This window comes from Ascaphus truei, chromosome 4 (assembly GCF_040206685.1).
Source record: "Ascaphus truei isolate aAscTru1 chromosome 4, aAscTru1.hap1, whole genome shotgun sequence".
Classification (NCBI taxonomy): domain Eukaryota; kingdom Metazoa; phylum Chordata; class Amphibia; order Anura; family Ascaphidae; genus Ascaphus; species Ascaphus truei.
Window position 1 is genome coordinate 249809690 of NC_134486.1, and position 25867 is coordinate 249835556.

General features: G+C 46.0%; 1 protein-coding gene across 1 annotated transcript in view; it reads left to right on the forward strand.

Annotated features, from left to right (window-relative positions):
• Positions 1-17172, forward strand: part of HEY2 (hes related family bHLH transcription factor with YRPW motif 2) — a 51620-nt gene extending 34448 nt beyond the window's left edge. Inside the window, exons 4-5 of the mRNA XM_075597244.1 lie at positions 4210-4291; positions 13663-17172. Of these exons, the coding sequence (XP_075453359.1) occupies positions 4210-4291; positions 13663-14342 (762 nt within the window). The 3' untranslated portion in view covers positions 14343-17172. The remainder of the gene's footprint in view (positions 1-4209; positions 4292-13662) is intronic.
• Positions 17173-25867: the final 8695 nt, after the last annotated feature.

A 25867-nucleotide genomic window follows, 5' to 3' on the forward strand; every position in this document is an offset into this window, starting at 1 on the left:
AGTAGAGCCGCTTTAATTTCAGCCCCGGACCCCCTGCTTCCCGAGTTACAGGCCCCGGCATGGGGTGCCGGTATCCACCTGCATTGTTTAAATTCTCCCACGTCCCGGCCCACGTGGCTGAACACAGAACTTCATCTGTTTGTCTCCGCCTTAACCCAAGTACATTTATTAGTACATAAAAACCATATTGGGTTAGTACAGTACGTGGATGTGACTCACAGGACCCTGCTAGAAATGTGTATAAATATTTTAGGTATGTAATATTTATGTTGGTTCATACTGTCTCTACCGAGTAAATTGATTAAATTAAGCCAACTGAAGTGAAAATCTAATTCTCCAAACAGAAATAGACTCGATGTGTATTTCTGATTTTAATCTTTTTTTTTCATTTGTAATTTATCAGTTGTTGTTTTTAAAACAAATAATATCTTTTGTTACAAAAACATTTCAACCGTGTTATTTAGAACTAAACAGAGGCTTTAATTAAACTAACTTTGCTACATCTGCTTCACCTTCTGACTGTACATTTATTTAGGCTATTTCAGGGGGGGAACGGGAGGGGTTGCTGATTTACGTTAGAAAACGGTGAATAATATATTGTTTGCTAGATAATTTACTTTTGATTTGTACTCAGCTGCCCTATGATAATACACTGCATTTACCATTTTTTGTCTTGTTAATCTAAACAGCTGTAAAATGTCAGCCCTGTGCACATGTCATAGAAACATAAAGCTTGGAGGACAATACACTACATCAGGGGGGCGCAAACTTCCTGAGCTACACCCCCCCCCCCCCTGCCTGGCAGCCGCAGCGTTCGCGCCCCCTCCTCTCCAAGGACCTGGTGTCAAATGACACTGCGGGTCATGTCACGTCACGTGACCCTGCCGCATCATTTGAAGCGCGTTGCCATGGCGACACGTCACATGATCCCGCGGCGTAATTTGACGCGTCGCTGAAGAGGTGGCAGAGAGCAGGTAAGGGAGTTACAGAGCCCTCACGCCTCCCTCGGCATTTAATTTAAATGCCTTGGGGAAGGGCGCGGGGCCTCTGTAACTGCCGCGCCCCCCCTAGAATTTCTTGCGCCCCCCTGTTTTCGCACCCCTGCACTACATTACAATATAGTGGCAGCAGACAGCCACATAAGTGAATCTGCCATTTCTAACTCTTTATCATTTCAAATATGTTCAATAGCTTTGTTTAGTTGCCTAAGGTATGCTGACAAATCTCACTGGCGCTACCATACATCTTACTATTTTTAGGGAACGAGATCGGGCTCTCGTTGCGTGTAAGGCTAAGGTCCCGCTGCCTCAGACCACGCGCCCGCACTGCAGACAGGCAGCGCGTGGAGAGGCACTTGACCGCTATATGCGGTCTTTAAAAGAGCCGGTTTTCGGCGCGGGGGGGGAGGCCGTGGCCAAAACGGCAGCAGACAGGATTCCAGGCAGAGCTGTCATGCTTTTGCACAGACTCCCCCCGTGCATCTGCTGCTGCCTCCTACCAGGGAATATGTCGCCAAGTACGGCCACATCTTTAATCTTTGACTGCCAGAGGGCTTGGGACACATTGCAGCCGTAAGCAGCGGCGGCCACCATCTATGCACACCACGCCGCTCAGCAGCAGGAGCTGGCCGCAACCTCCCTCCCACTTGCCCCCTCATTGGCTCCCTGTATTGTTGCGAAATCTCTCAAATGTTACCCGAGCTGGGGTATTCCAGTTACAAGAATGTTCTGCGTTCAGGGACAGAACGGTAACTACTTTTTGCCGTGGTGCCCCCCCCCCATACATACACACACATACATACACACACATACATACACACACACACACATACACATTTTCCCCCCGCAGCTCCTTCCCTGCTCCCCTCCCAAGCCGCCTCCCATCCGTAGCTCCTTCCCTCCCCTCCTTCCCTCATTGGCTGATTGCCGCACCACGTGACGCGTCAGAGCTGCAAATCACTAGGAGCTTGCAGCATCGGCCGGCTGACGCGTCACAGCACGCAGTCAGCCAAGCCGGAAGGAGCCAGCGGGGACCTCCACACTGGAGGAAAGGGGCTGGACGCAGCGGGACCAAAGCCTAACCGATGCAGTGATCACGCTTACAGCTGAGCCGTTTCTTTTAACAGTACAATGTGTAGTCATGTTTACGATTCCTAGTCGTTTCTGTTCTTATTAATATTATTTTGTTTAAAAAGAGCACTTCGCCATCATTTTAAATATATTATATATAATATTTCGATTAAAATTCAAAAAGGGAATTTGCATCATTTAATAATCGCCCACGACGTGCTAACATGTAGTTTGTAGTGATATTGTTTTCACCTGTAACGCAACTACATAAGAAATAGTTCACTCTGGTCCTAATAGTGTGCAAGTAATGTGAATAATTGAGTCCTTCAATAACAGACAGTATGTATTTAATAGGACTAGCAGAGCATATTGTGAGGTCTATAAGAAGCAGTGCTGATTATTCCAAGCAGAGGTCTGGTAGTGTAGTTGTGTTAGGCTGCGATTACAGTGGCAGTGCACTCCGCCAGAACAAATTAGTGTAGACCAATGAAGGCGCACATAGTGCGCACGACCAAATGCTACGGAGCGACAGATAATAGAGGAGACAACTGAACTTGTTATTGCAGCGCAACGGCCACGTCACATGAGCGGTTCAGCCAATGAGGGCGAACTGCTCATGTGACATCACAGCCACACCTTCCTGTCGCCTCCAGCCTAGTTTATGTTTCGCGTGCGCGCTCGGTCACGCACGGGCTCTATAATCGCGGCCTTTGATTGCTATAGATTTGACACATTTCAGCTGACCTAAAATTCCAAATGCTTTGTACGTGTGGTTAAGATGTCTGAAAGGGGACATATATGCTTATTGGTTTTATAGATCACTAGCTGAGAGACCCGGTGCTGCCCAGGAGCAAAACCTCCCTCTCCCTCCTCTCTCCACTCCCCTCCCCCGGTCCCCCCATCCCCCTCTCTCTCCGCCTCCCCCAACCCCGCGCAGCTCCGGCCATCCCACCCCCCTGCACAGCTCCGGCCGTGTCCCCCCCACAGAGAACATGGGGGGAGAGGGACACAGAGAATATGGGGGGAGAGGGACACAGAGGACACGGGGGAGGAGGAGAAGAGGAGAGTGGCCGGGCGGCAGGGCAGGCCGTGGGGCTAAGAGGAGAAGAGGAGAGAGGCCGGGCGAGGCCACAGAAGCAAGCAAGCCAATGAGAGGCGTGTGGGGGCGGGGCCAGGCCACGGACCAATCTGATTGGCCAGAGGCTGAGTGACAGACCGACGGACCAATCAGATTGCCCATAAGAACAGCAAACATACAACGTTTTCAATTATTATAGATATATAAAAAAAAAAAATATATATATAACTTTTGAGTTCCTGTTGTTGGTCCAGTAAAGGGTATCACAACCGGCAAAATGTTTGACCCGGCTGCAAGAATAATATAGGATGCTTCAATACTTCCCCCTCCCCCCCTTTTTTTTCTTTCTTATTTTTATATGTAAAGCATGTGACATTGTATAATTCAACATTCTTACCTAAGCTGGCAATCGTTTGGTGCTACTGTTATACATCTGTAAAAGTCCTGATTGTGTGCCTAACATAATGGCCACCTTTCGGTTTCAATCAGTCCTTCAGTCCATGTAACTCAGCAGCTACAATGTATCTTTATATTATTAAGGTATCATTATCTAGTGTTACAGTTTACAGCTCAAACTGCTGAGAATATTGGCAACAAATGATCACAAACAGGAAAGTGTTGCAAAGATCTTGCACTGCTTGGGTGATGGGCTAATCCCTGCCACACAAATCAAATGATCCTTTAAAACTCATTAAAAGTGGCATTAATAGATGGATAGAAATAAATAAAGTCACTATTATCTAATACTACAGAAATTATGTATTTAAAAAAAACAACATATAAGATTTCACATGTTTGACTGATTTATACTTTCTCTATATTCGACCCGCCGTACAGTTTGTTAAAGATGGTTAGATAGAGGAGACTAGCTTTAAATTGAAAATATATTGATGAAATATAGCAAAAATATATCTGGGGCTCAGCTATAACAGGCAGATTAAAGTAACGTGTGCTGTCACGGCCCAGGAAATAGAAACCAGAAGGACAGAATAAAAAGCTGTATCACAAATTAGAGCCTGTGGATTTTACAGGGACTGTGTTATTTCTGCCTGTGTTCTGCAGGGATCTGCGAAGCTGGAAAAAGCGGAAATCCTACAGATGACAGTGGATCACTTGAAGATGCTGCAGGCAACTGGAGGTAAAGGTAAGGCTGAGACTATAATTCTCCCTTTTACTGTAGCAGTGCGTGCAGATCTAAGCAAACATCCCCTTGACAAACGGGGGTAGGCGGATCCAGATGAAGGGAGTGGAAATCAATGCTAACGGCAGGATTGGACTCGTGGGAAAGAGCTGCAGGGACAAAAGAGGCACTTGACCCTGAGCTTGTGTTTGCTTTCATAACACTGTGGGAGTTAAAAGCTTCATTCACAGACAGTCCAGCCGCAGATTTGCTTGGGGTTTTGCAAAGACGTCTAAAATCTGGGCATGGGGAGTTAAAACAAACACACAAACATAGGAGAAAATAGACAGGGGGATTGGAGGCCCACTATACGGCTACATAGAACTGGACATTAGGTCTCCTTGTCGCACAGGAAGCCCAGGATGGGGGCGCGCTTCATTATTTTTTGGCCCTCACGTTTTTTCTGGGTCATGGAAAAGAAACGAAACATAGGTTGTTGCTGCATGTACCATGGTAATAAAGGGAAGGGAGAGAGTAACTCTCCCTGTGCTAAGCGCAGCTTGGAATTTCACTTCATGGTGACTTTCAACACATAAGAAATCTTTTTGGACCTGTCATCCTATCAGCTGCCTGTACAGTTTTGCTCTTAATCATTAAAGCAGTGTTTTGTTACTTTTCCCCTAGTACGTATCCCAGTGTTTTTTTCAACCAATGTTCCTAGGAACCCTCGGGTTCCCCCGGGCATCCCATAAAGGTTCCCTGCAATTTCCAGGTCACTTGAAAACTATACCAAATACAGAAGAATTTACAATGCATTTGATCTCAGACGCGCTATTAGAGAGGGTTGGGGTTCCTTGCAATGCATCTGATCTCAGACGCGGTATTAGGGAGGGTTGGGGTTCCTTACAATGGATCTGATCTCAGACACGCTATTAGAGAGGGTTGGGGTTCCTTGCAATGCATCTGATCTCAGACGCGCTATTAGAGAGGGTTGGGGTTCCTTACAATGCATCTGATCTCACTCAGACATCTACTAGAGAGGGTTGGGGTTCAGCAGAATTTCACAATATAATTATAGCGTTTGTTAACCAAAAAATGGTTGGAAACCACTGCATGAAATGATAAGCAGAGACTGTTTTGCTGCCTAATGGTGCAATCCCAACAGAACAGGGAAAAAGTACACGTTGCACAGGACATTCTGCTTTTGTTTGTTAGCCAGTCCATACTTGGAGTAAGTGTCACCCACGTCCTCCCTCCTCACCATGCAATCCTCTCCATGCTGTCCCTATGTTCTCCCTCCTCTCCATGCTGTCCCCCATGTTCTTCCTCCTCTCCTTGCTGTCCCCCATGTTCTCCCTCCTCTCCATGCTGTCCCCCATGTTCTCCCTCTTCTCCATGCTATCCCCCACGTGATCCCTCCTCACCCTGCTCTCCCCCACATGCTCCCTCCTCACTGTGCTCTCCCCATGTGCTCCCTCCTCACTGTGCTCTCCCCCATTGCTCCCTCCTCACTGTGCTGTCCCCCATGTGCTCCCTCCTCACTGTGCTCTCCCCATGTGCTCCCTCCTCACTGTGCTCTCCCCCATTGCTCCCTCCTCAATGTGCTGTCCCCCATGTGCTCCCTCCTCACTGTGCTCTCCCCCATGTGCTCCCTCCTCACTGTGCTCTCCCCCATGTGCTCCCTCCTCACTGTGCTCTCCCCCACATGCTCCCTCCCCACTGTGCTCTCCACCACATGCTCCCTCCTCGCTGTGCTCTCCCCCACATGCTCCCTCCTCACTGTGCTCTTCCCACATGATCCTCCTCACCGTGCTCTCCCACATGCTCCCTCCTCACTGTGCTCTTCCCCACATGCTCCCTCCTCACTGTGCTCTTCCCCACATGATCCCTCCTCACTGTGCTCTCCCCCACATGGCTCCCTCCTCACTGTGCTCTTCCCCACATGATCCCTCCTCACTGTGCTCTCCCCCACATGATCCTCCTCACTGTGCTCTCCCCCACGTGCTCCCTCCTCACTGTGCTCTCCCCCATGTGCTCCCTCCTCACTGTGCTCTCCCCCATGTGCTCCCTCCTCACTGTGCTCTCCCCCATGTGCTCCCTCCTCACTGTGCTCTCCCCTACGTGCTCCCTCCTCACTGTGCTCTCCCCCACGTGCTCCCTCCCCACTGTGCTCTCCACCACATGCTCCCTCCCCCACTGTGCTCTCCACCACATGCTCCCTCCCCACTGTGCCGCTGACAGATTTCTCGTGCCCAGGACTAGAGTTGCGTCCGGGGCCCCCCTCCCCCCATGTGTTCACACAGACGAGCCACCTTCCCCATTTCACACCTCACGAGCCCCCTCTATTTTCCCCCCTCTTCCATGTATTTCTCTCCCCTCCGTCTCACTCCATTTTCCTCCATCACCCCTTCTAACTGTCTGTCCCCCCCCCCCCCTGGCTCACAGGTATTTCTCTCACTCTGCCTCCCCTACAAAAACATGCTCTCACTCCGCCTTCTCCTCCCTCACCATGCTCTCACTCCCCCTCCCCCCCTCATGATGCCCTACCTGATGATCGGGGCCATGTGCGCGACTGAGGGGGTCCACCTATGGTGCCGCGTGGAGAAGCGGAAGTTGGGCCCAACTTTTGGTCGGGCCTAGCTTCCATTATAGGACCGCCAGGGTGGTCCCCTCCGGCAGGGAATAAGATCCTGGGAAGGGCGGGAGGTGAGGTACTGAGGCAGAATGCTACTGACCCTGCAGAACAGCCGGGAGGAGGGGCCCCTAACCAGACAAGGCCCTGGTGTAGCTGAACATATGGTAGTTCCACTACTGGGCCCCTATACACTTAAGGGTGCAGCTACTTCTAAGAGAGAAATTACCCACCGACAATGACAAGGGATTCAAAGGAAAGAGATATCCTATTTTAATTTACTGTATTTATACATTTTATAAATAAATAAAAATAGGGATATCTCTTTCATATGTTCGCAATCAACATTTTCTTGCTACCGGTATATTAACTATATAATTTTTTAATATTTCTGTATCCCCCCCCTCCACTCTTCCCCCCCCCCTCCACTCTTCCCCCCTCCACTCTTTCCCCCCCCCACTCTTTCCCCCCCCACTCTTTCCCCCCCCCCACTCTTTCCCCCCCCTCCACTCTTCCCCCCTCCACTCTTTCCCCCCCCTCCACTCTTTCCCCTCCTCCACTCTCCCCCCCTTCCCCCCTCCCCCTCCCCTCCTCCACTCTCCTCCCCTTCCCCCCTCCACTCTCCCCCCCTTCCCCCCCCACTCCCCTCCTCTACTCCCCCCCCTCCACTCCACCCTCTCCCCCCCCTCCACCTCCCCCCTCTCCCCCAATCCACTTCCTCCCCTCCCTCCACTCCTCCACTCCTCCCCCCCCCCTCACTCCTCCCCCTCTCCCCCTCCACTCCTCCCCTCCACTCCTCCTCTACTCTCCTCCTCTCCACTCCTCCCCTCCTCCACTCCTCCTCATCTCCACTCCTCCCCTCCCCACTCCCACCCTCCACCCCTCCACTCCCCTCCCCCCCTCCATTCCCCTCTCCCCCCCCTCCACTCCCCTCCCCCCCTCCATTCCCCTCCCCCTCTCCCCCCTACCCCTCCTCCACTCCCTCCCCCCTCCACTTCCCTCCCCTCTCCCCCCTCTACGCCCCTCCCCCTCTCCCCCCTCCACTCCCCTCCCACTCTCCGCCCCTCCACTCCCACTCCTCCCCTTCCCCTCCACTCCTCTCCGCCCCTCCACTCCCCCTCCTCCCCTTCCCCTCCACTCCACTCCCCCTCCTCACCTTCCACTCCCCCTCCTCCTCCCCTCCCCTCCCCTTCCCCTCCTCCCGTTCCCCTCCCCTCCTCTTCCTCCCGCCTTCCCGCCTCTCCGTCCCCGCCTTCCCGCATCTGCCTTTCACCCCGGCCGCCTCTGCCTCACAGCTGCCACACGCACTCAACACACACCTGTCGCCACTCACACACCCGCCACACACCTGCTGCCTCCCGCCCATACGCACCGACATCACTGACCCGCCGCCTCACACCCTAGCAGGACCCCACTCACAGACATCACTCACAACCCCGCACCACCCGCCGCCTCACACCCTAGCAGGACCCCCCACTCACAGACAGCACTCACAACCCACGCGCCACCCGCCGCCTCACACCCTAGCAGGACCCCCACTCCACAGACAGCACTCACAACCCACGCGCCACCCGCCGCCTCACACCCTAGCAGGACACATTCATCACATTTTTACATCTCTTATGTCACCAAAATATACATTGTACTGTGGTGTCTTTACAATATACCATTTTTAAACAACAACATCGTATTACATTTATTCCATCTTTCTTTTCAACATTATTATCCAACCTTTACAACAAATAGTCACCTATTGTTCCACGATTTATAAATAAATACTACCTATTACGTGTTTACATCCCAGGCAACGTCGGGTATATCAGCTAGTGCACTATAGATTCAAGCCTGTGTAACTATTATCGCCTCCAGTAGATGTATTGTTGTTGGGGTGAAACTGTAACAGCATCAAGTGGTCAGAACTGTAAATAAATTTACTCCCTCCACATTTACTACCATGGGGTGGGGAGGGCTTGATAGGTAATCCTATCCATTGATGGTATATACTCACATTAGCTGTACATAATGTGGCGTCTGGGTGCATATTTTTCTTCTTTGGGCTCTTGCTTTACCTGTTAGAAATGTGTATAAATATTTTCGGTATCTATTTCTGTTAGTTTATATCTAGCAGATGAAATGTACTGTGGTTTTTCTTTCCTGTAGCTACTGACTTGTGTTATGCCGCTGTGTATTGATTAGGACCTTGCACAGGTAAAGTGCCCGCTCCTCTCCTGTCTTTCCCCTTCTGATCGGCCCTCAGACACGGAGAGGGCAAGTTAAATGACAGACATTTGCTGCCCATAGTCCCAGTCGAAAAGAAGCGCATTCATTTTCAAAGATGCCGAAAGAGTCCAATGTTTACTTTAAACATTATTGCATGTTTAAGGGAGATAGTTATGTTAACTAGAGTTAGAATTGTGCAATTCGACTGTAATTTCTTTATCCACTACCTGACATCCTTGTATATGCATTAGGCTACTTAATGTGATATTCACCTAAGTTACCGTCACGTTAACTGGAACCCTGTATCCAGTAAGGACAATAATGTAATGTTAAGCCATATTTTCTCCTGTAAAGAGGGTATCGTTAACTATAATGGACGTTAGTGATGAATAAGATGCAAATGAGGCATTATATCTCCTATTCACTTCTTATTTTTAATCTTACCTAGACCCGGGGAACCCTGCAGCTGTTCTCTAGTCCTCCGATGTCCAGTGACCTAAAGAACATTGTCTTCAAAGTGAAGGTCTCCTCTCGGACAGATATGAAGTAGACCACTACTCACAAGTTCATAGTGAGTTCTCCATTTAATGTGACAGCCAAGAACAGTGGACTAACAACATCTCAGGTCCCATATGAACCTTTCATCAGGTGATGAAAGATCCATATGGGACCTGAAACTTTGTCTTTCCATTGTTCTTGGTTGTCACAATAAATGGAGAACTTCACTATGAACTTGTGAGTAGACCTCTACTTTGCATCTCTGTCTTTCTGGAAACCTGCCCCTGAAATTGTTCGTTTGAAAAGGTGACATTTAATCAATGCACAACAAGCAGTTAATATTTGTCTTGCATAAGTAAATTGTACCTTTACCACAACCAGCAAAAATCCATCGCAGTCTGGGTGTCCATGAATTGGATAAACGACATTACTTGATGTGCAGTTTGCTCCTCCTATCATCCTAAACAAAAGGATCAGGACCTTTTTATAGGGGACATTAGTTTGGCATAAATCCCAGTGCTTTGCGATGATGATATTAAAGTGCAGCAGCATTTATATGATTGGCTCATTTAGTGTGTGTGTGTGTGTGTGTGTGTGTGTGTGTGTGTGTGTGTGTGTGTGTGTGTGTGTGTGTGTGTGTGTGTGTGTGTGTGTGTGTGTGTGTGTGTGTGTGTTTGTGTGCACGCACACACCAGAATTGCAGAGAGACAAAGTCTACATTAAACAAAGCTTCTTGGCTTCTCCAGTGAGTCAGGTCAGGACAATTGCTTCCATTGTCATTGCAGTGTACATTCTGGTTCATTTACTTTTACGTCAAGTCACAGATTTTTAAATGTAAAACATAAAAACTAGGTATGCATAAAGCTTCTGAGTGCGTGTGTGTGTGGATGTATGTGTATTGAATATATATTTTTCTCATTAGACGTTTTTGATGAAGGAATGCCAGAGAAAGATGTTCTTCGTTTGATTTTAAGTGACACAACATGTCATAGAAGTCTGCATTATAGCACTAAGCAGATAATACACCCAAACTCCCCAAACTGTCAAGGCTGGGAAATCAAGACTGCACTGTAAAAGTCAGCGCATAACAGAGAGAAGGGGGGGCGGGGTGGGCTTCAGTCAGAGCCTTTAATCTTCTATCCATTCTTTGTGTGTGCGTGTGTTTGTGTGCAAGGCAGGGAGGGACACTCTGGATCAGCATTACCATGGGAAAACCTCCCAGGAATGTCATTACCACACAATACAAGATGAGAGGAACCATCATGGGTTTTTTTTGTTTTGTTTTTTGAAGAGTTTGGAGCCCTGATGTTCTTAATTTTTCTCCACTGCGTTATTTGGTTTCAAGCAATGTGGCGTATTGCATTACCAGAGGCTCTCACACACTGTATTACCACGCCACTGCTCCACAGCACAGCTACGGCAGTCACGTCCCTCCACGTCCACTTACAACAGGGCGGACGGGGCTTTCAAATTGACCACTGTGGAAACTGACCAAAACAGATATCCAGAAACCAATATCCACCATTTTGAAGTGTGTGTAGCTGGCAATGGCCGTTCCTCATGCTGTTGTGCTTAGTCTGAAAAAAAACCAGTTTATTTAATTAGGGGGAAAACTTCTTGTTCATTACTCAGAATTCAGGTGCCAACACAATCTAAAAGTTGTTCAATCCCTAAATAGCCCTGACATATGGTACAATAAAAACAAAAAAAACCTTCCAAATCTTTCTCTGATGTTGCTAGCTGCGCGGTTTGGCTCCTTACCGTGTGATAATGGCTGGTGCATTAACGTCTGCTACCTCTTTAGGTGCTCCCGGCTTTTAATGGGTTGAAGGTGCAGTTCCACTTGTCCAGTTTATGTAATATGACAACTTGAACATTTTAATTGACGTAATATAAGACCTTCAAGTCTTGAAGTCAATGGCCAGCAATGTAAAAAAATACCCACTTGGCACAGGTGAAGGAAAGAATTACATAAGGGATATCACATTGAATCAGGTCACAATTGTACTATTGATATGCCAGATTATTTGTTTTGTTCAGGAAATAGCACAGCAATTGTTATCAGAGTGCAACAAAAAAATGCACATTTACTATAGCTCAGTAGCTCAGATGCTTAAGGTTGCCATGCAAATGCATGATACATTTTCACCTAGGTTAATAACTTTTGTAAAGACTGCAGTTGCAGAATGCTATGCAGCGCGGATGGCTAACTCCAGTCCTCAAGGGCCACCAACAAAGTAATATTATAAGGATATCCCTGCTTCAGCACAGGTGGCTCAGTCGTTGACCTACTGGTGGTCCTTGAGGACTGTAGTTGGCCACTCCTTCTATAGAGCCTTTTTGTTCTAAGGCCTCGGACATAGTGACTTCTCCCGTGCGGAGGCGCGGAGGCTGAGGGAAAGCGGGTGCTTTCCCTGGCCATACTAGACGGGCCGCGGGGGGCGTGCCGAGGGGCGTCACGGAGGTAGTTCGCCCTCATTGGGCGAACCGCTCACGTGACCGGCCTGTCGCGCCAAGAAATCAGTTTGAACTGATTTCTTACACAACACGCGTCCGCTGCCACTTCCACGCGCCCCCCACACCACATGGACGCGAACACTGCCTTAAGGCAGTCTGGTCACTCGCGTCCGCACAGTCTGCGGCACCATGTTCGAGGCCTTAAGTAAGAGCCAATACTCTCAACCTTGTTTCCATAAGAAATGCATTATGTTTGTAAACGTCATGTTCGTTGAAACAGTTCAATCTGGGGCTCTCTGAATAATATGTACTTATGAAGTGTTTAAAAGGACCTTAAAAGTGAGCTCCATCTGATGCCCCTAAACCTTCCCTACCAGTGGGGCCAGTAACATAGTGCAAACGAATGAATTGCTACTCCCTCTCCTGACTGTGAAGGGTTAGATCAAGTTACTAATGTTACTTTTTCCTCCTCTGCTTTTGATTTATTTATGTTCATATATTATTACACCCCATCTAATAGGCAAGATAAGTCATATTATCACATAGATTAATGTTAGAGCTGTATATCGATTCAGCATCTTTGTTATTTAAATGTGAATTGTATTTATACAGTTCTTTAAAATCAGCACCAGACCATTATTAGCAATTAACCCAATTAGTGTGATTATTGTATGTGGTTGTTAGTGGGACTTCAGCTATAAATCCAACGTGCCTATTAACAGCAGGCGATCCAGACGATGTTGTATGGCCCTGACAGTATGGCTGTGCTTATAGTGCCGGCGACAGCAACGTTGCGTCAAAACAAATGCATTGCCGCCGCCCGTGCTCTTATAGTAAGTGCGACGCGATGGAGCGACAGTTTGGTCGCGATCGCTGGAAGTCATCTCAATTTGATTTTTCCAGCGACCGCAGCCTGACGTCACCGTCGCTTCGCGCGCACTATAAGCGTAGCCTATGGCTACCACTATTACGTAAATATGGATTGGATATAAGACCTTCGTCAATTTACACATGATCAGGTAGAAAGCCATATCATGCTTTAACCACAAGACATCTTCAGGAGCATGTCTCTTGAAGCAATACCAAAAAAGAGCCATGGGGCCATAAGAAATGATCAATGCCTCAATTTAGTAAGTATTCCCCTGAATTATGAAGCATAGTATTAGATTAATAGGCTTGGCTCCACTGGCTGGATTAGATGACATCTACCTTTACCCAGAAATCATGTTGATTATCTAACTAACCCAGAAAGATTTCTACTTTCCTGCAGTTTAAGTTCATGATTTCTTTATGATTAATTAATAGGCCATTTTTGTGTTTCCTTCTCAGGAATGAGTAGTTAACATAAACCTCTCAAGCTGTGCCTTCCATGTTCCATGTTCATATAGTGGTAAAGCTATCCCCCACATTAAAACTTCATGGTTGCTTATACAGTACTTGATTCCTTGTGTCTGGCCAGGGCTAATGTGTTTATACTAAACCAATGTTCGTAGAGGGGTAATTTATATACCCATGTGCAAGATTGTTGCAGTAGTAGACAATGAGACGTCAATGATCATCTTTCTCTGTCTCCCTCTTTATTTTTAAGGTTACTTTGATGCACATGCCCTAGCTATGGATTTCATGAGCATTGGTTTTCGGGAGTGTTTGACAGAAGTTGCGAGGTACCTTAGTTCTGTGGAAGGCCTGGACACATCAGATCCCCTCCGAGTGCGGCTCGTCTCTCATCTTAGCACATGTGCCTCTCAGAGGGAAGCAGTCGCTATGACATCATCCATGGCACAGCACCAGCATCCCCTGCATCCTCATCATTGGGCGGCAGCGTTTCATCACCTTCCCACCGCCTTTCTGCAGCAGAATGGACTCTCTTCCTCTGACAACATCCCGTGTAGACTTTCCTCTGCAACAGAAGTGCCACCACAGCATGCCTCTGCCCTCCTCACAGCCACGTTTGCTCACGCAGATGCTCTCAGAGTGCCCTCTGCAGGTAGCGTTGCTCCTGGCGTTCCTCCTCTTTCTACCTCCTTACTCTCACTCTCTGCCACAGTACACGCTGCAGCTGCAGCTGCTGCTGCTGCACAGAGCTTCCCTCTTTCTTTTGCTGGAGCATTCCCGGTCCTTCCACCAGGGGCAGCAGCAGCAATGGCAGCATCAGCCGCCACAGCTATTGCCTCTCCCCTGTCCGCAACTTCCAGTCCTCGGCAGGCTGGGGGCAGTGCAAACAGTAAGCCTTACCGGCCTTGGGGAACTGAAGTAGGTGCATTCTAACGTGCCTTGTTGAAGTGGACAACAACAATATAAAAATAAAAAAAACTATGTGCCGAATTGGTATTCTTAGGCAACTTGAACTCTCACATTTCAAATATACATGCAGCCTGCGGCTTGTGAGAACAAGAGACCCTTTGTAATATGTCACTTCTAGAAGTGGGATGTCTGATTTATTGTAACCTCTCTAAGGCAATCTTATGGCAGAAGCAGCATTCACCTTTGGCAAGCTTCATTTGTAGAACTGTACAATCGCTTATTGGGAGATATAAACAGATTGCAGCTGCTCTAAGCATCAGATGATGCGTTTCTGCTACTTTTGTTACTTGACTCTGTTACACTAGGTAATAGCATTACCACCTGAAGATGGACCATACTGTACACCAAGCAGTGTTTCTATCAGTGCCTGACATAAATGCATAGAACTTGGTTGCTATTGACATTGCTTGAGTATCCCTGGAGGAATACAGCTGGATTAATATATAAACCTTGGCTCTACAGAAACCCCCAAAATGTATTTTAAGTTCTAAATATCAGTACATGGGCATGCCTAACAAGTGAGCTGGAGGAGCGCATATAACTTTCGAAGAGACCTTGTTGACATGAACATGCTAAAAGTGACATTCAGTAAAACGCAGATAAAACCTACAGTAGTATCCTGTCAATGCTTGTCATACCAAATCGTTAATGGCCTGCATGCCTGTTAATTGTGTGTACTTGTGGAAATATACTCAAACACATATGCACTTAATTACAACACAGGTATCACTGCTAGATACAGTTTGAAAATAAGTAAAGTATCATTATATATATATATATATATATATATATACAGTGTGTGTGTGTGTGTGTGTGTGTGTGTGTGTGTGTGTGTGTGTGTGTGTGTGTGTGTGTGTGTGTATATATATATATATATATATATATATATTGTGTAAAAAAGCAGCAAGCACTCCAATGCAGATATCCAGAAATGCCTGGTGCTAGTCCCATAAATAATGTAAAGAGTACGTTACCATCCAGCAGGGCAGCAGAACAGCAAAGAGAGACAGCACTCAGAGGTGAGTCTGCAAAATAATGTCTTGAAACAGACACAAAAATACATTTTTGTGTCTGTTTCAATACATTATTTTGCTGACTTACTCTGAGTGCTGTCTCTCTTTGCTGTTCTGATCGATGGTCCAAAGCATAGCTGAATAATTTCAGTTTCCAGGGATCATGTAAGGGAGGTCTCTTCCAATGACATAAATGGTGCTGCAGGTCTCACTAGCCGCATTAAGCTTGGATGTCCCACCACAGGGTATCTGTTGAGATATAAGACGTATCTGAATAAAGACAGAAAATACGAATTGGTCTAAATCGGGACCACAAACCTGGTTTAGAATATTCCCCTAAATTTAGCAAAGATCCCCAAGTAGTCAAAGGGAATCTTCTCAGTTAACTATAATGACTAGAACAAAAGTTCCTGATCTGAGGAATCTCTTGTCAAAGTAGTCTAACAATCAGGTGCCTAAACTCATTGAATTTGAAGTGAATCCCACCAGCCCGACTTTACGGTATATTAGTACTGTAGCTAAATTGTGTGTGTTTGTCACTGTCAACATGGAAGAATCCTACTTATGCTAAGTTATTTAGTTACTATTACCAGTAATTAAGATACATAAAATGTTTGCTTGTTATTTTGTTACTGGTGGTGTAGCTGGATTAGAAAGATAATGGCATCATTTTTTTTTCCGTCTTTCCAAATATCAACAAAGTGTATTATTTTCTGTGTTAAAGTACCAGTGCCACATAATCAAGATAAACAGCAGAGGAAGTAGTAATTTGTGTCATAAAAATCAAACTACTTTATGATGGTTCATAATGACAGGGTCTGAAAGCTATAGAACCAGTGTTTTTCAACCAGGGTTCTGAGGAGTCCTTGGGTTCCCCCGGGCATCCCTAAAGGGTTCCTTGCCATTTTTAGGTCATTTCAAAATTGCACCAAATACAGAAGAGTTTACATTGCAACTGATCTCAGACACATTATTAGAGAGGGTTGGTGTTCCTTACAATGCATCTGATCTCAGACACGCTATTAGAGAGGGTTGGGGTTTATTAGACTACATCTGATCTCAGAGGCGCTATTAGAGAGGGTTGGGGTTCATTATAATGCATCTGATCTCAGACAGGCTATTAGAGAGGGTTGGGGTTCCTAAGCATTTCACAATATAATTATAGGGTTCCTTAACCAAAAAAAGGTTAAAAAACAGTGCTATAGACCCTGAACCTATTAGTCTGCAGTTGTCTGTCACACCTCAGCCCGATCTGTAGAGGGTCTCCTGCCCAATATAAGAAGAGGTACTACCAATGTTGTGGCAGTATTGCTGCAGCTTGTACTTCACAGCCTTTAGTCTCCAGGCCCCATATTTCTGAATGCCCTTAACCTTTTCTCTGCCGGAGTCCTTTTACGGCATTGTCTTGGTACCATGGCTTTAAAAGACGTGACCGATACATCCCAAGTCTCAGATGATGAATGATGCTGAGTCCGATGTCAGTACAGGCTCAAAGCAGCAAACAACCTAAATGTATTTCCCTTGACAGTGGTCAGTGTCATGAAAGTAGGTGTGGGTATTTTAACTCCCTCCTTGCCAGGCAGGTGGTCTCCAGGTGACTTCCGCGCAGCAAATGAGCAGGTTGTGTCCTATTTTTTTGTATTCCTGTAAAAACACAGCATGTATTATTATGCACTTCATTTCTCTGCTGTGTGGAGAAAGCAATAAATGTTCTGAGAATGTTAAACATTATGCAAGCTCTACTTTTAAAATATTTGTTTTATAAATACCGTACACTAGTACTTAGTCGGTTCCTTTTGTGCATTGCTTTGTAACCTCTTTTCTATGCAAAAAAAAACAAAAAAACAAAAAAAAAACAATCTTTACATATCACTAATTAAATGAAGTCCTTTTTGACTGCCCTTTTTGTGGAGAACAATCTGCGGTTGTGTGTTTGTTGATAGGACGTGCAATGCGCGTGTGTCTGTGTGTGTTTGTACACAGGGAGAAATGATAAGGCGTCGCATTGTTTCCTGCAGTCTCATCGGTGCATGGTCACCCTCATGCATTCCTGTCTTATGCAACAACACATTATATATCTGTCCGTGAGTAGGTTTACTGGCTATTCACTGTTTTAACCCAGGCTGTGCTGAAAAGCTGTGTAATACGGCAGGCATAAGCTTACAGGGATCCAGGTTAAAATGGATAAGAAGTTAAGAGTGACGCACTGAGTGCTCATTTGCATGTCATTTCCCAGAATCCCTGGCTGCAGCGGATGCACTGTATGCTAGGAGATAATGGGGAAAGACAGGGTTGCCGACCTGCCTGAGACATGTGAATGTGCACACAAATTATATTTATATTTGCTGTATGATGGACGGCGGAGGGTTTTTGTCACTTTTTTTACCCACCGTGACTTCATTAATGTGTGGTTGAAACCTTTCCCAGCTTCATATTGCAAAGCCAGTATAACTAGAGGTGGGCAAAGCTGTCAAAATCAGTTTCCCGGAATTTCCTGAGCTTTCCGCTCACAATCTGTTCGGCTGTGTAAAATCCGTCGCAATTTCAATCCGTGCAGATTAATCCAAACCCACTATTGGATACAATCTGTTCGGCTGTGTAAAATCCGGCAACGGATTGTTACCATTTCAATCCGTGCAGATTAATCCAACCCCACTATTGGATACAATCTGTTGGTGGATTTTTAATAACCCAATCCGCGGATTCCGCAATCCGTGCCAGGATTTTTAAAATCCGCCAATGGTTCACGGAATCCACTAATTGGATTCTTAAAAATCCACCACTGGATTGCGGAATCCGCCATGTGGATTGTCAGTGATTAGAAATAAATAAATACGAGTTGCCCTTTTTGAGGCTGATTCGTGGAAATCCGCAGATCAAAGGAACCGGCCGATCCAAATCCTCAAAAACAATTTGCTCATCTCTAAGTATAAACATCCGCGCACTGATCAGACCCAAAAGGTTGAAACAGCTGTCTGTGAGTAGGTTTACTGGCTATGCACTCCTTTAACCCCGTCTGTGCTGAAAAGCTGTGTAAAGCAAAAGGTGACGCTGTGTGTTCATTTGCATGTCATTTCCCAGAATCCTTGGCTGCAGTGGAAGTCCTGTTTGCTCGGGGACAATGTTGAAACACAGGGCTACAGACCTGTCTGAGACATGTGAATGTGCTCACAAGTGATATTTTTTATTTACTGTCATATGCAAGAAACTAAGGGGCCTATGCAGAGAGCAGCGCTATTTCGAAATTCGCCATTTTTTGGAGAAAATCGCGCAGAAAGCAGCAGAAAATGGCGAGTTCCGAAAAACGCGCCAATTTTTCTTTTCTAGTTATAAAACTCGCCTCGCGGCTGGCGAGAACCTCAATCTCGCCAGTTTAAAAAATATCCGTATACAGAGAGGCGCGAACGGCATCTAGCGGCTGTTCGCGCCAATAAAATGGCGCGATTGTCTCAGTTTTAACTCGCCAGAAAAAACTGCCGCTCGCGGCCATTGCAAAGGGGAAAAAAAAGCCGCAAATTTGTTTTAACACATTTCTGAAGCGCGCATCTCGCCAATTTAAACTCGCCACACGCATCCATGTTAAACATAGCAGAATTCGCACTTTTCTGCATATGGAGATTAAAACTCTCCAAAAAAGCTACTTTTTAATAAATTCGCCAATTTTAAAATTCGCTGCTCTCTGCATAGGCCCCTAGGAACCATAAAAAAAGGAAATCGCAATGTAATCTCATGACCTGGAAACTACATCATGAGGGGTAATCTCATGACCTGGAAAGTACATCATCAGGAGATAATTGAAAAACTATACAGTACTGTACTGGAAGTCATCTTTTTTTCTTCTTCATTTTAAATCAACACATTGTTTTAATAAGCAGTTAAACAATGCTAATCATTTTCTTAAGTGCCTTTTATACCTAGAACATTGCAAAGTACCTGTATGTTATGTGTCTATTAAAGCAGAAATGTGATATACCCCAACAGACTGATGTGAACAAAGATGTTTTTGAGTTCCTTTTGTGGTGATGGAATTGTACCATTCATGAGAATTTGACATTGGCAATACTTTCTCTTGCTGTATAATCCCTATCTGCATTGTAAACTACTAGCTGTGTGTAAAAATGTGTCCATCGTGATACTCTGCAAGACTATTTTACCTCGCTATTCAGGGGAAGCCTGTTAGGTTGTGACCTGTTGCTAGTAACAGTAAAGACATTCTTATATACAAAGTAGAGCTCTACTCACAAGTTCAGTGGAAAGTCAACATTTCGTGTCCCATATGGACCTTTCATTAGATAGTAATGATAAAGAACACTTATGAGCACACTCACATGTTATAGACAAGTTCTTTATCACTGCCTTGCCCCATAAGCACATTACCCAGAATCCCTGGCAGCAGCGGAAGCACTGCATTATGTGATTATCAGGTAAGTCAGGTTTTTTGTCATTGTTCTGTACGGTGGAAGATTGTGGTCACTTTTGTACTTATGACCAGATGCCATTAGTACTAGGTCATCTCTTGTTTAAACGGTGACAATACAGACTATTTATTTATAAAATGTTTTACCAGGAAGTAATACATTGAGCGTTACCTCTCGTTTTCAAGTATGTCCTGGCACAGAGTTATGATGACAAATATATGGTTACAAATACATAGTAACATTAAGTGAACGGGGTATACATTATATACAAGACATTGCATGTACAATAAGATATCATTTATGTTATGGGCGTATGTAACAGTTACTGACAACACATCAAAGCTGACCAAACTGGAGTCAAAGTTTGATGATATTTATGGAAGTCAGTTATCGGGGTGATGGGAAATAAATGGCAGGATGCTTGATACTGGGTTTGGAAACCTTTCTGCTGCAACAAGCTACAAACAATTGAATTAAAGCATCCGTTCTTTTACTACTCAATGAAGAATGATGTATATAAGTGACTTTTCTTTGTCTTGTGTGCTAAATTACCCGTTATGGTGAATGTTTCATATGTTTAACCCTTTTGCTGCCAGGCAGGCCTGCAATGCATTGTGGCCCACTGTGCTGCTGGTCCCTGCGCTGCTGGTCACTGTGCTGCTGGTCACTGTGCTGCTGGTCCCTGCGCTGCTGGTCACTGTGCTGCTGGTCACTGCGCGTCTACTCACCGCGCTGCTGGTCACTGTGCTGCTGGTCGCTGCGCTGCTGATCCCTGCGCTGCTGGTCACTGCGCTGCTGGTCACTTTGGCAGGTAAAGTGTTAGCCAATGCACTGCTAGTCACTGCGCTGCTAGTCACCGCGCTGCTAGTCACTTTGGCAGGTAACGTTTTAGTCACTGTGCTGCTGGTCACTGCGCTGCTAGTCACCGCGCTGCTGGTCACTGCACTGCTAGTCACTGCACTGCTAGTCACTTTGGCAGGTAAAGTGTTAGCCAATGCGCTGGTAGTCACTGCGCTGCTGGTCACTGTGCTGCTAGTGTCACTGCACTGCTGGTCACTGCGCTGCTGGTCACTTTGGCAGGTAAAGTGTTAGCCAATGCGCTTCTAGTCACCGCGCTGCTAGTCACCATGAGTCTAGTCACTGCGCTGCTAGTCACCGTGACTAGTCACTGCGCAGAAAATCACTGCGCTGCTAGTCTGCGCTGCTATTCACCATGACTAGTCACTGCGCTGCTATTCACCATGACTAGTCACTGCGCTGCTAGTCACTGCGCTGCTATTCACCATGAGTCTAGTCACTGCACTGCTAGACACCGTGAGTCTAGTCACTGCACTGCTAGTCACCGTGACTAGTCACTGCGCTGCTAGTCACCATGACTAGTCACTGCGCTGCTATTCACCATGACTAGTCACTGCGCTGCTAGTCACTGCGCTTTTAGTCACTGCGCTGCTAGTCACTGCGCTGCTAGTCACTGCGCTGCTGGTCCCTGCACTGCTAGTCACTGCGCTGCTAGTCACTGCGCTGCTATTCACCATGACTAGTCACTGCGCTGCTATTCACCATGACTAGTCACTGCGCTGCTAGTCACTGCGCTTTTAGTCACTGCGCTGCTAGTCACTGCGCTGCTAGTCACTGCGCTGCTGGTCCCTGCACTGCTAGTCACTGCGCTGCTAGTCACTGCGCTGCTATTCACCATGACTAGTCACTGCGCTGCTACTGCACCGACACACTTTATTCGAGCAAATACCCAGTATGTACCTGGCAGATACCTGGAATGCGCCGCTCCTCACCTCTGACAAGCCCCGTTGCATTTGCCTTCCCAGCCTGGGTTCATGCCTGGCTGATGGGCGGCTGATCTGTTAAATGATAATGATTAGGATTTAATAGGCTGCAATGCTTCGCGTGTCTACCAGATGGCATAAATTCATGAATTGTAATGCAGTATATATATATATACTGTGCAGTATTGCAGCCAGCGGGAATAAAATGCTTCAATCCCTGCCTGGAAAATAACGCAATACACTCGGGCAGAAAACAAACCTCAATACACCCGGGTATACCCGAATTCGTGGGACTAGCCGAGCTCGAATAAAGTGTGTCGCCAGTGTAGTCACTGCGCTGCTGATCACTGCACTGCTAGTCACTGCGCTGCTAGTCACTGCGCTGCTAGTCACTGCGCTGCTACTCACTTTAGCAGGTAAAGTGTTAAACACATGAAAACGTGAAAAAGGTTTAAGAAAGTTTTCTTTAAAGTTTCCGAGATGAGGCATTTTACACGGTGATCCATGATGGGGTATAAAGTAATACTGTATACAATATATAATGTATGTGCATGTTTTTATAAAATGAAAATTATTCTATATAATGAAAACCATGTACGGGGAACATTGCAGGAGAATCTTTAGAATCCAGGAAAGGATAGCGCAATATATAGGCGCAATATATAGATAAGTGCACCAAACATAAAAGTAAACACCAGAAATGAGGAATTGCTTCCAGAAAGATCTTATAGTACAAGTCATTATTAGTTGTGTTTTCAAGAAATTGTGTGGGGATGATAAATACTTAGAAATATAACTGTGTGAGTGTGTGTATATATAGCCATCCATGTATATAGTGCTTTACAGCTGTTTTATATATGACATAATAGCAATAAGCGCTTCATAGATAAAATTAGACAGAGTCCCTGTCCAAAAGAGTTTACAATCTAAGTACCTAAACTGTAAGTACTTTAATTTCATATTTATTGTTTCTTTTTTTCTCCTTTTTTGCATTTTCATCGTTTTTGTTGTTTTTTAAATCCGATACTATGTTCATGAGATATAAGCCTTTAAAGTCCGGCAAGCACCGATCGCTTATTCGCACATGCGGCTGGCAAGAGCCAATCGCGCATGCGCATCCGGCAAACATCGATAGCGCATGTGCATCCGGCAAGTGTCGATAGCGCATGCGCATCCGGCAAGCGTCGATAGCGCATGCGCATACGGCAAGCGTCGATAGCACATGCGCATACGGCAAGCATCGAAAGCGCATGTGCGTACGGCCCTTGCCAACCACTCGTGCGCATACGCAATCGGCAAGCGACAGAATTAATATGCTATAATCTGAGTAGTTACATAAAATAGTCTAAAGCTTTTTTGAGTTGGGATTAAACAGTAGTCTTCTTTCCCTGGTTTTCTAAAGGAGTCATGTAAACTTTAGCACCTGAAACGGTTTAGACTGTTATTGATTGGTATTGCCCTATTTCAGTTATAACTGTGTGGAAAAGTAAAACTCAAACATGCAGCAAGCTTTCTCCTGTTGCATTCCTATGCCGGCCTGGGGAGCCACTAGAGTAGAAAAGAGATAAAGAGATAACGCTGCAAAACTCCATGGAGGAACTGGTGAAAGTTCTCTTGTGACGGCAGCAGTAGCCATAGCCATTCCCAAGGCAGAGGTTACAACCGTTATAGTCCCAGTAACACAGCAGTTTGAAACCAAGCAATTGTAGTTGGTGCAAGCACAAGCAATGCCACTGATAAGTCCATGATCGGGACTTGCCAGGTACTCATCAGCATGTGCGATCGCCACATACCAGCTACCAATCGCGCATGCGTGACCAGCCATGTGATGTCCTACAGCGTCGCATTTCCATGGCCACGGAACAGCATGGCGGCAAATGACGCTGGAGGAGAAGGGCCGTGATGTATCAAAAGTTGAGCTTTCAACTGGTGCAGTTTGCCTCCCTGTGTCAAAGAAACCCCCCCAGGTTCCGGTGGGGTTAACCTCTGCTTCTATATGACCTGTGACAAATGTAAAAGTTTCATACATATGTCACTGGCGCAAGTTGACGCAGGTGCACATATCTGCTGCATGTTTTGGAGCAATTGCACCAATTTAATACATACCTCCCAGACCGTGGCTTCTCTCCCATCTTCAGTGTGAAACAGCTGGCGTTGTCAAGAAGCTATTTGGAATAAGCCCTTTAATTGATCTCCGGAGAGTTTGAATATGTTGCTGTGTTTTGGGTTGGCACGGTGTTCGTACATTTCATGAAATGATGTAAAGCGGCATTGTTCCAACTTACGCAGCGTTGGTACCAAGCCGGGTTTGAAAACGTCGGGATCTATGTTTAATTATTCTTGCCTGGAAGCTGTCTTTTTGTTAAAGGCATTCTGCTTGGGCCTGTTTTTACATTTGCAATCTATTTTTTCAACATTGACACAGCCAACTGTCCTTTACCCACCAGGACATGCTAGACCAATCCTTTGACACATTTCATGTTAAAAGGTACAAGGTTAATAGTAGGACAATATTAATTCCCCATTTTAATACTCTTTTATAGAAATGCAACCATGCACGTATTATAGTATTCGTAGAGTACTATTCTGTCTTTGTATGTGAAATTTGCAGAAAAGTGCTTATGGGAGAAAGCTGACGCTTTAGCTGTGCTTCTGCATACATTAGATATTGGGGAAAGGACCATGTGACCATGTGAAAGCAGAGTAAATAGATGTACTCTGGCAATAAAGAGTGTAAAACAAATATATAATCACAGCGCTTCTCTGTATAAGGAGCATGCAGCTAGTGAAGGAATTGGCCATACAAATGTGCAAAATAGAAAAGTGAATCCCTGCGCTTCTCCCTTAGGGATTTTTTATTGTGGGTAGCGGGGGTGGGTGAAGGGGGTATTAGCCCCAACGGTGGTTGTTTTTGGCTTGCGGGGGGGGTAGCGGGAGGGGTTAGCTCCTTCATGACCGTAGCGGTATTAACTGCTACGGCCGCAACCCCCCCACAAGTCCTAAACTCACACCAAGGGCCAAATACCCCCTTCACCCACCCCCGCTACCCACAATAAAGCGGGCACGGTGGGTTAACCCCTTCATTGCCTTAGCGGCTATCAGCTATGGTAATGAAGCAGCATTTCTGTATTTTTAATAATATTGTGCAGGAGCAGGGGGTCCCCTGAGCTTTGATTTGTGGCTCATGAAACCCCCTGCTCACTGTACAATGTTATTAAAAATACAGTCATGCTGCTTCGTTACCATAGCACATAGCCGCAAAGGTAAGGAATGAGTGTTTATTTATATATGTGTTTTATTCATACTGTAGATGTGCAGAGGGTCTCCGGAGCTGAACCGCTTTGGTTTTAGGTCCGGGGACCCCCTGCTTCCCGAGATACAGGCCCCTTTAGGGGGTGCCGGTATCCCTCTGCTTTGTTTACATGCCGCGGTCACGTGATCGGGACCTTTAAATGCAGAGGGATACCGGCACCTCATAAAGGGGGCTGTATCTCGGGAAGCAGGGGGTCCCCGGACCTGAAACCAACGCGGTTCAGCTCCGGAGACCCCCTGCACATCTACACTATGAATAAAAATGTATTTTAAATAATTTTTAATGTGCCGATGTTTGCGCAGAGAGAGCAGTGGTTCTCTCTCTGCTGCAAACACATCTCGCCCCCGCCGGCCTATAGTATCATTGATGTGCATACAGTATACAGTACTGTATGTGTACAGTACTGTATGTTAGGGGTTATAGGGGTTGTTGTTATACAGTATATATATATATATATATATATATATATATATACTGCATTACAATTCATGTTTTTATGCCATCTGGCGGACACGCGAAGCATTGCAGCCTAGTAAATCCTGAACCATTATCAATTAACACATCAACCGCGCGTCAGCCGGGCATGACCCCTGGCTGGGAATGCGGCATGCTCCGGGTGAACAGCGTGCATTCCAGGAACCAGCCAGGGACAAACCAGTGATTTGTTAGAATAAAGTGTGCCGCAACAGTATATAAGCATATGCTTTGATATTTTAACCCCTTCTGGGCTTATTTCACATAACACTAGTATGCATTTAGCGTAGGGACCTGCTATAATGAGACTTACCTTGACGTGGTTAGCAGTCTTGGCATTATTTGATCAAAGGATGTGTACCAAAAGTCTACTTTTTTCTTATAGGTATTTACACCATACATATATTTATATTCCCCATTGATTGCTATCCCTTTGGGAGAAGCGCAGGGATTCACTTTCTGTTCTGGCAATAAAGAGGCTGCAATAGTC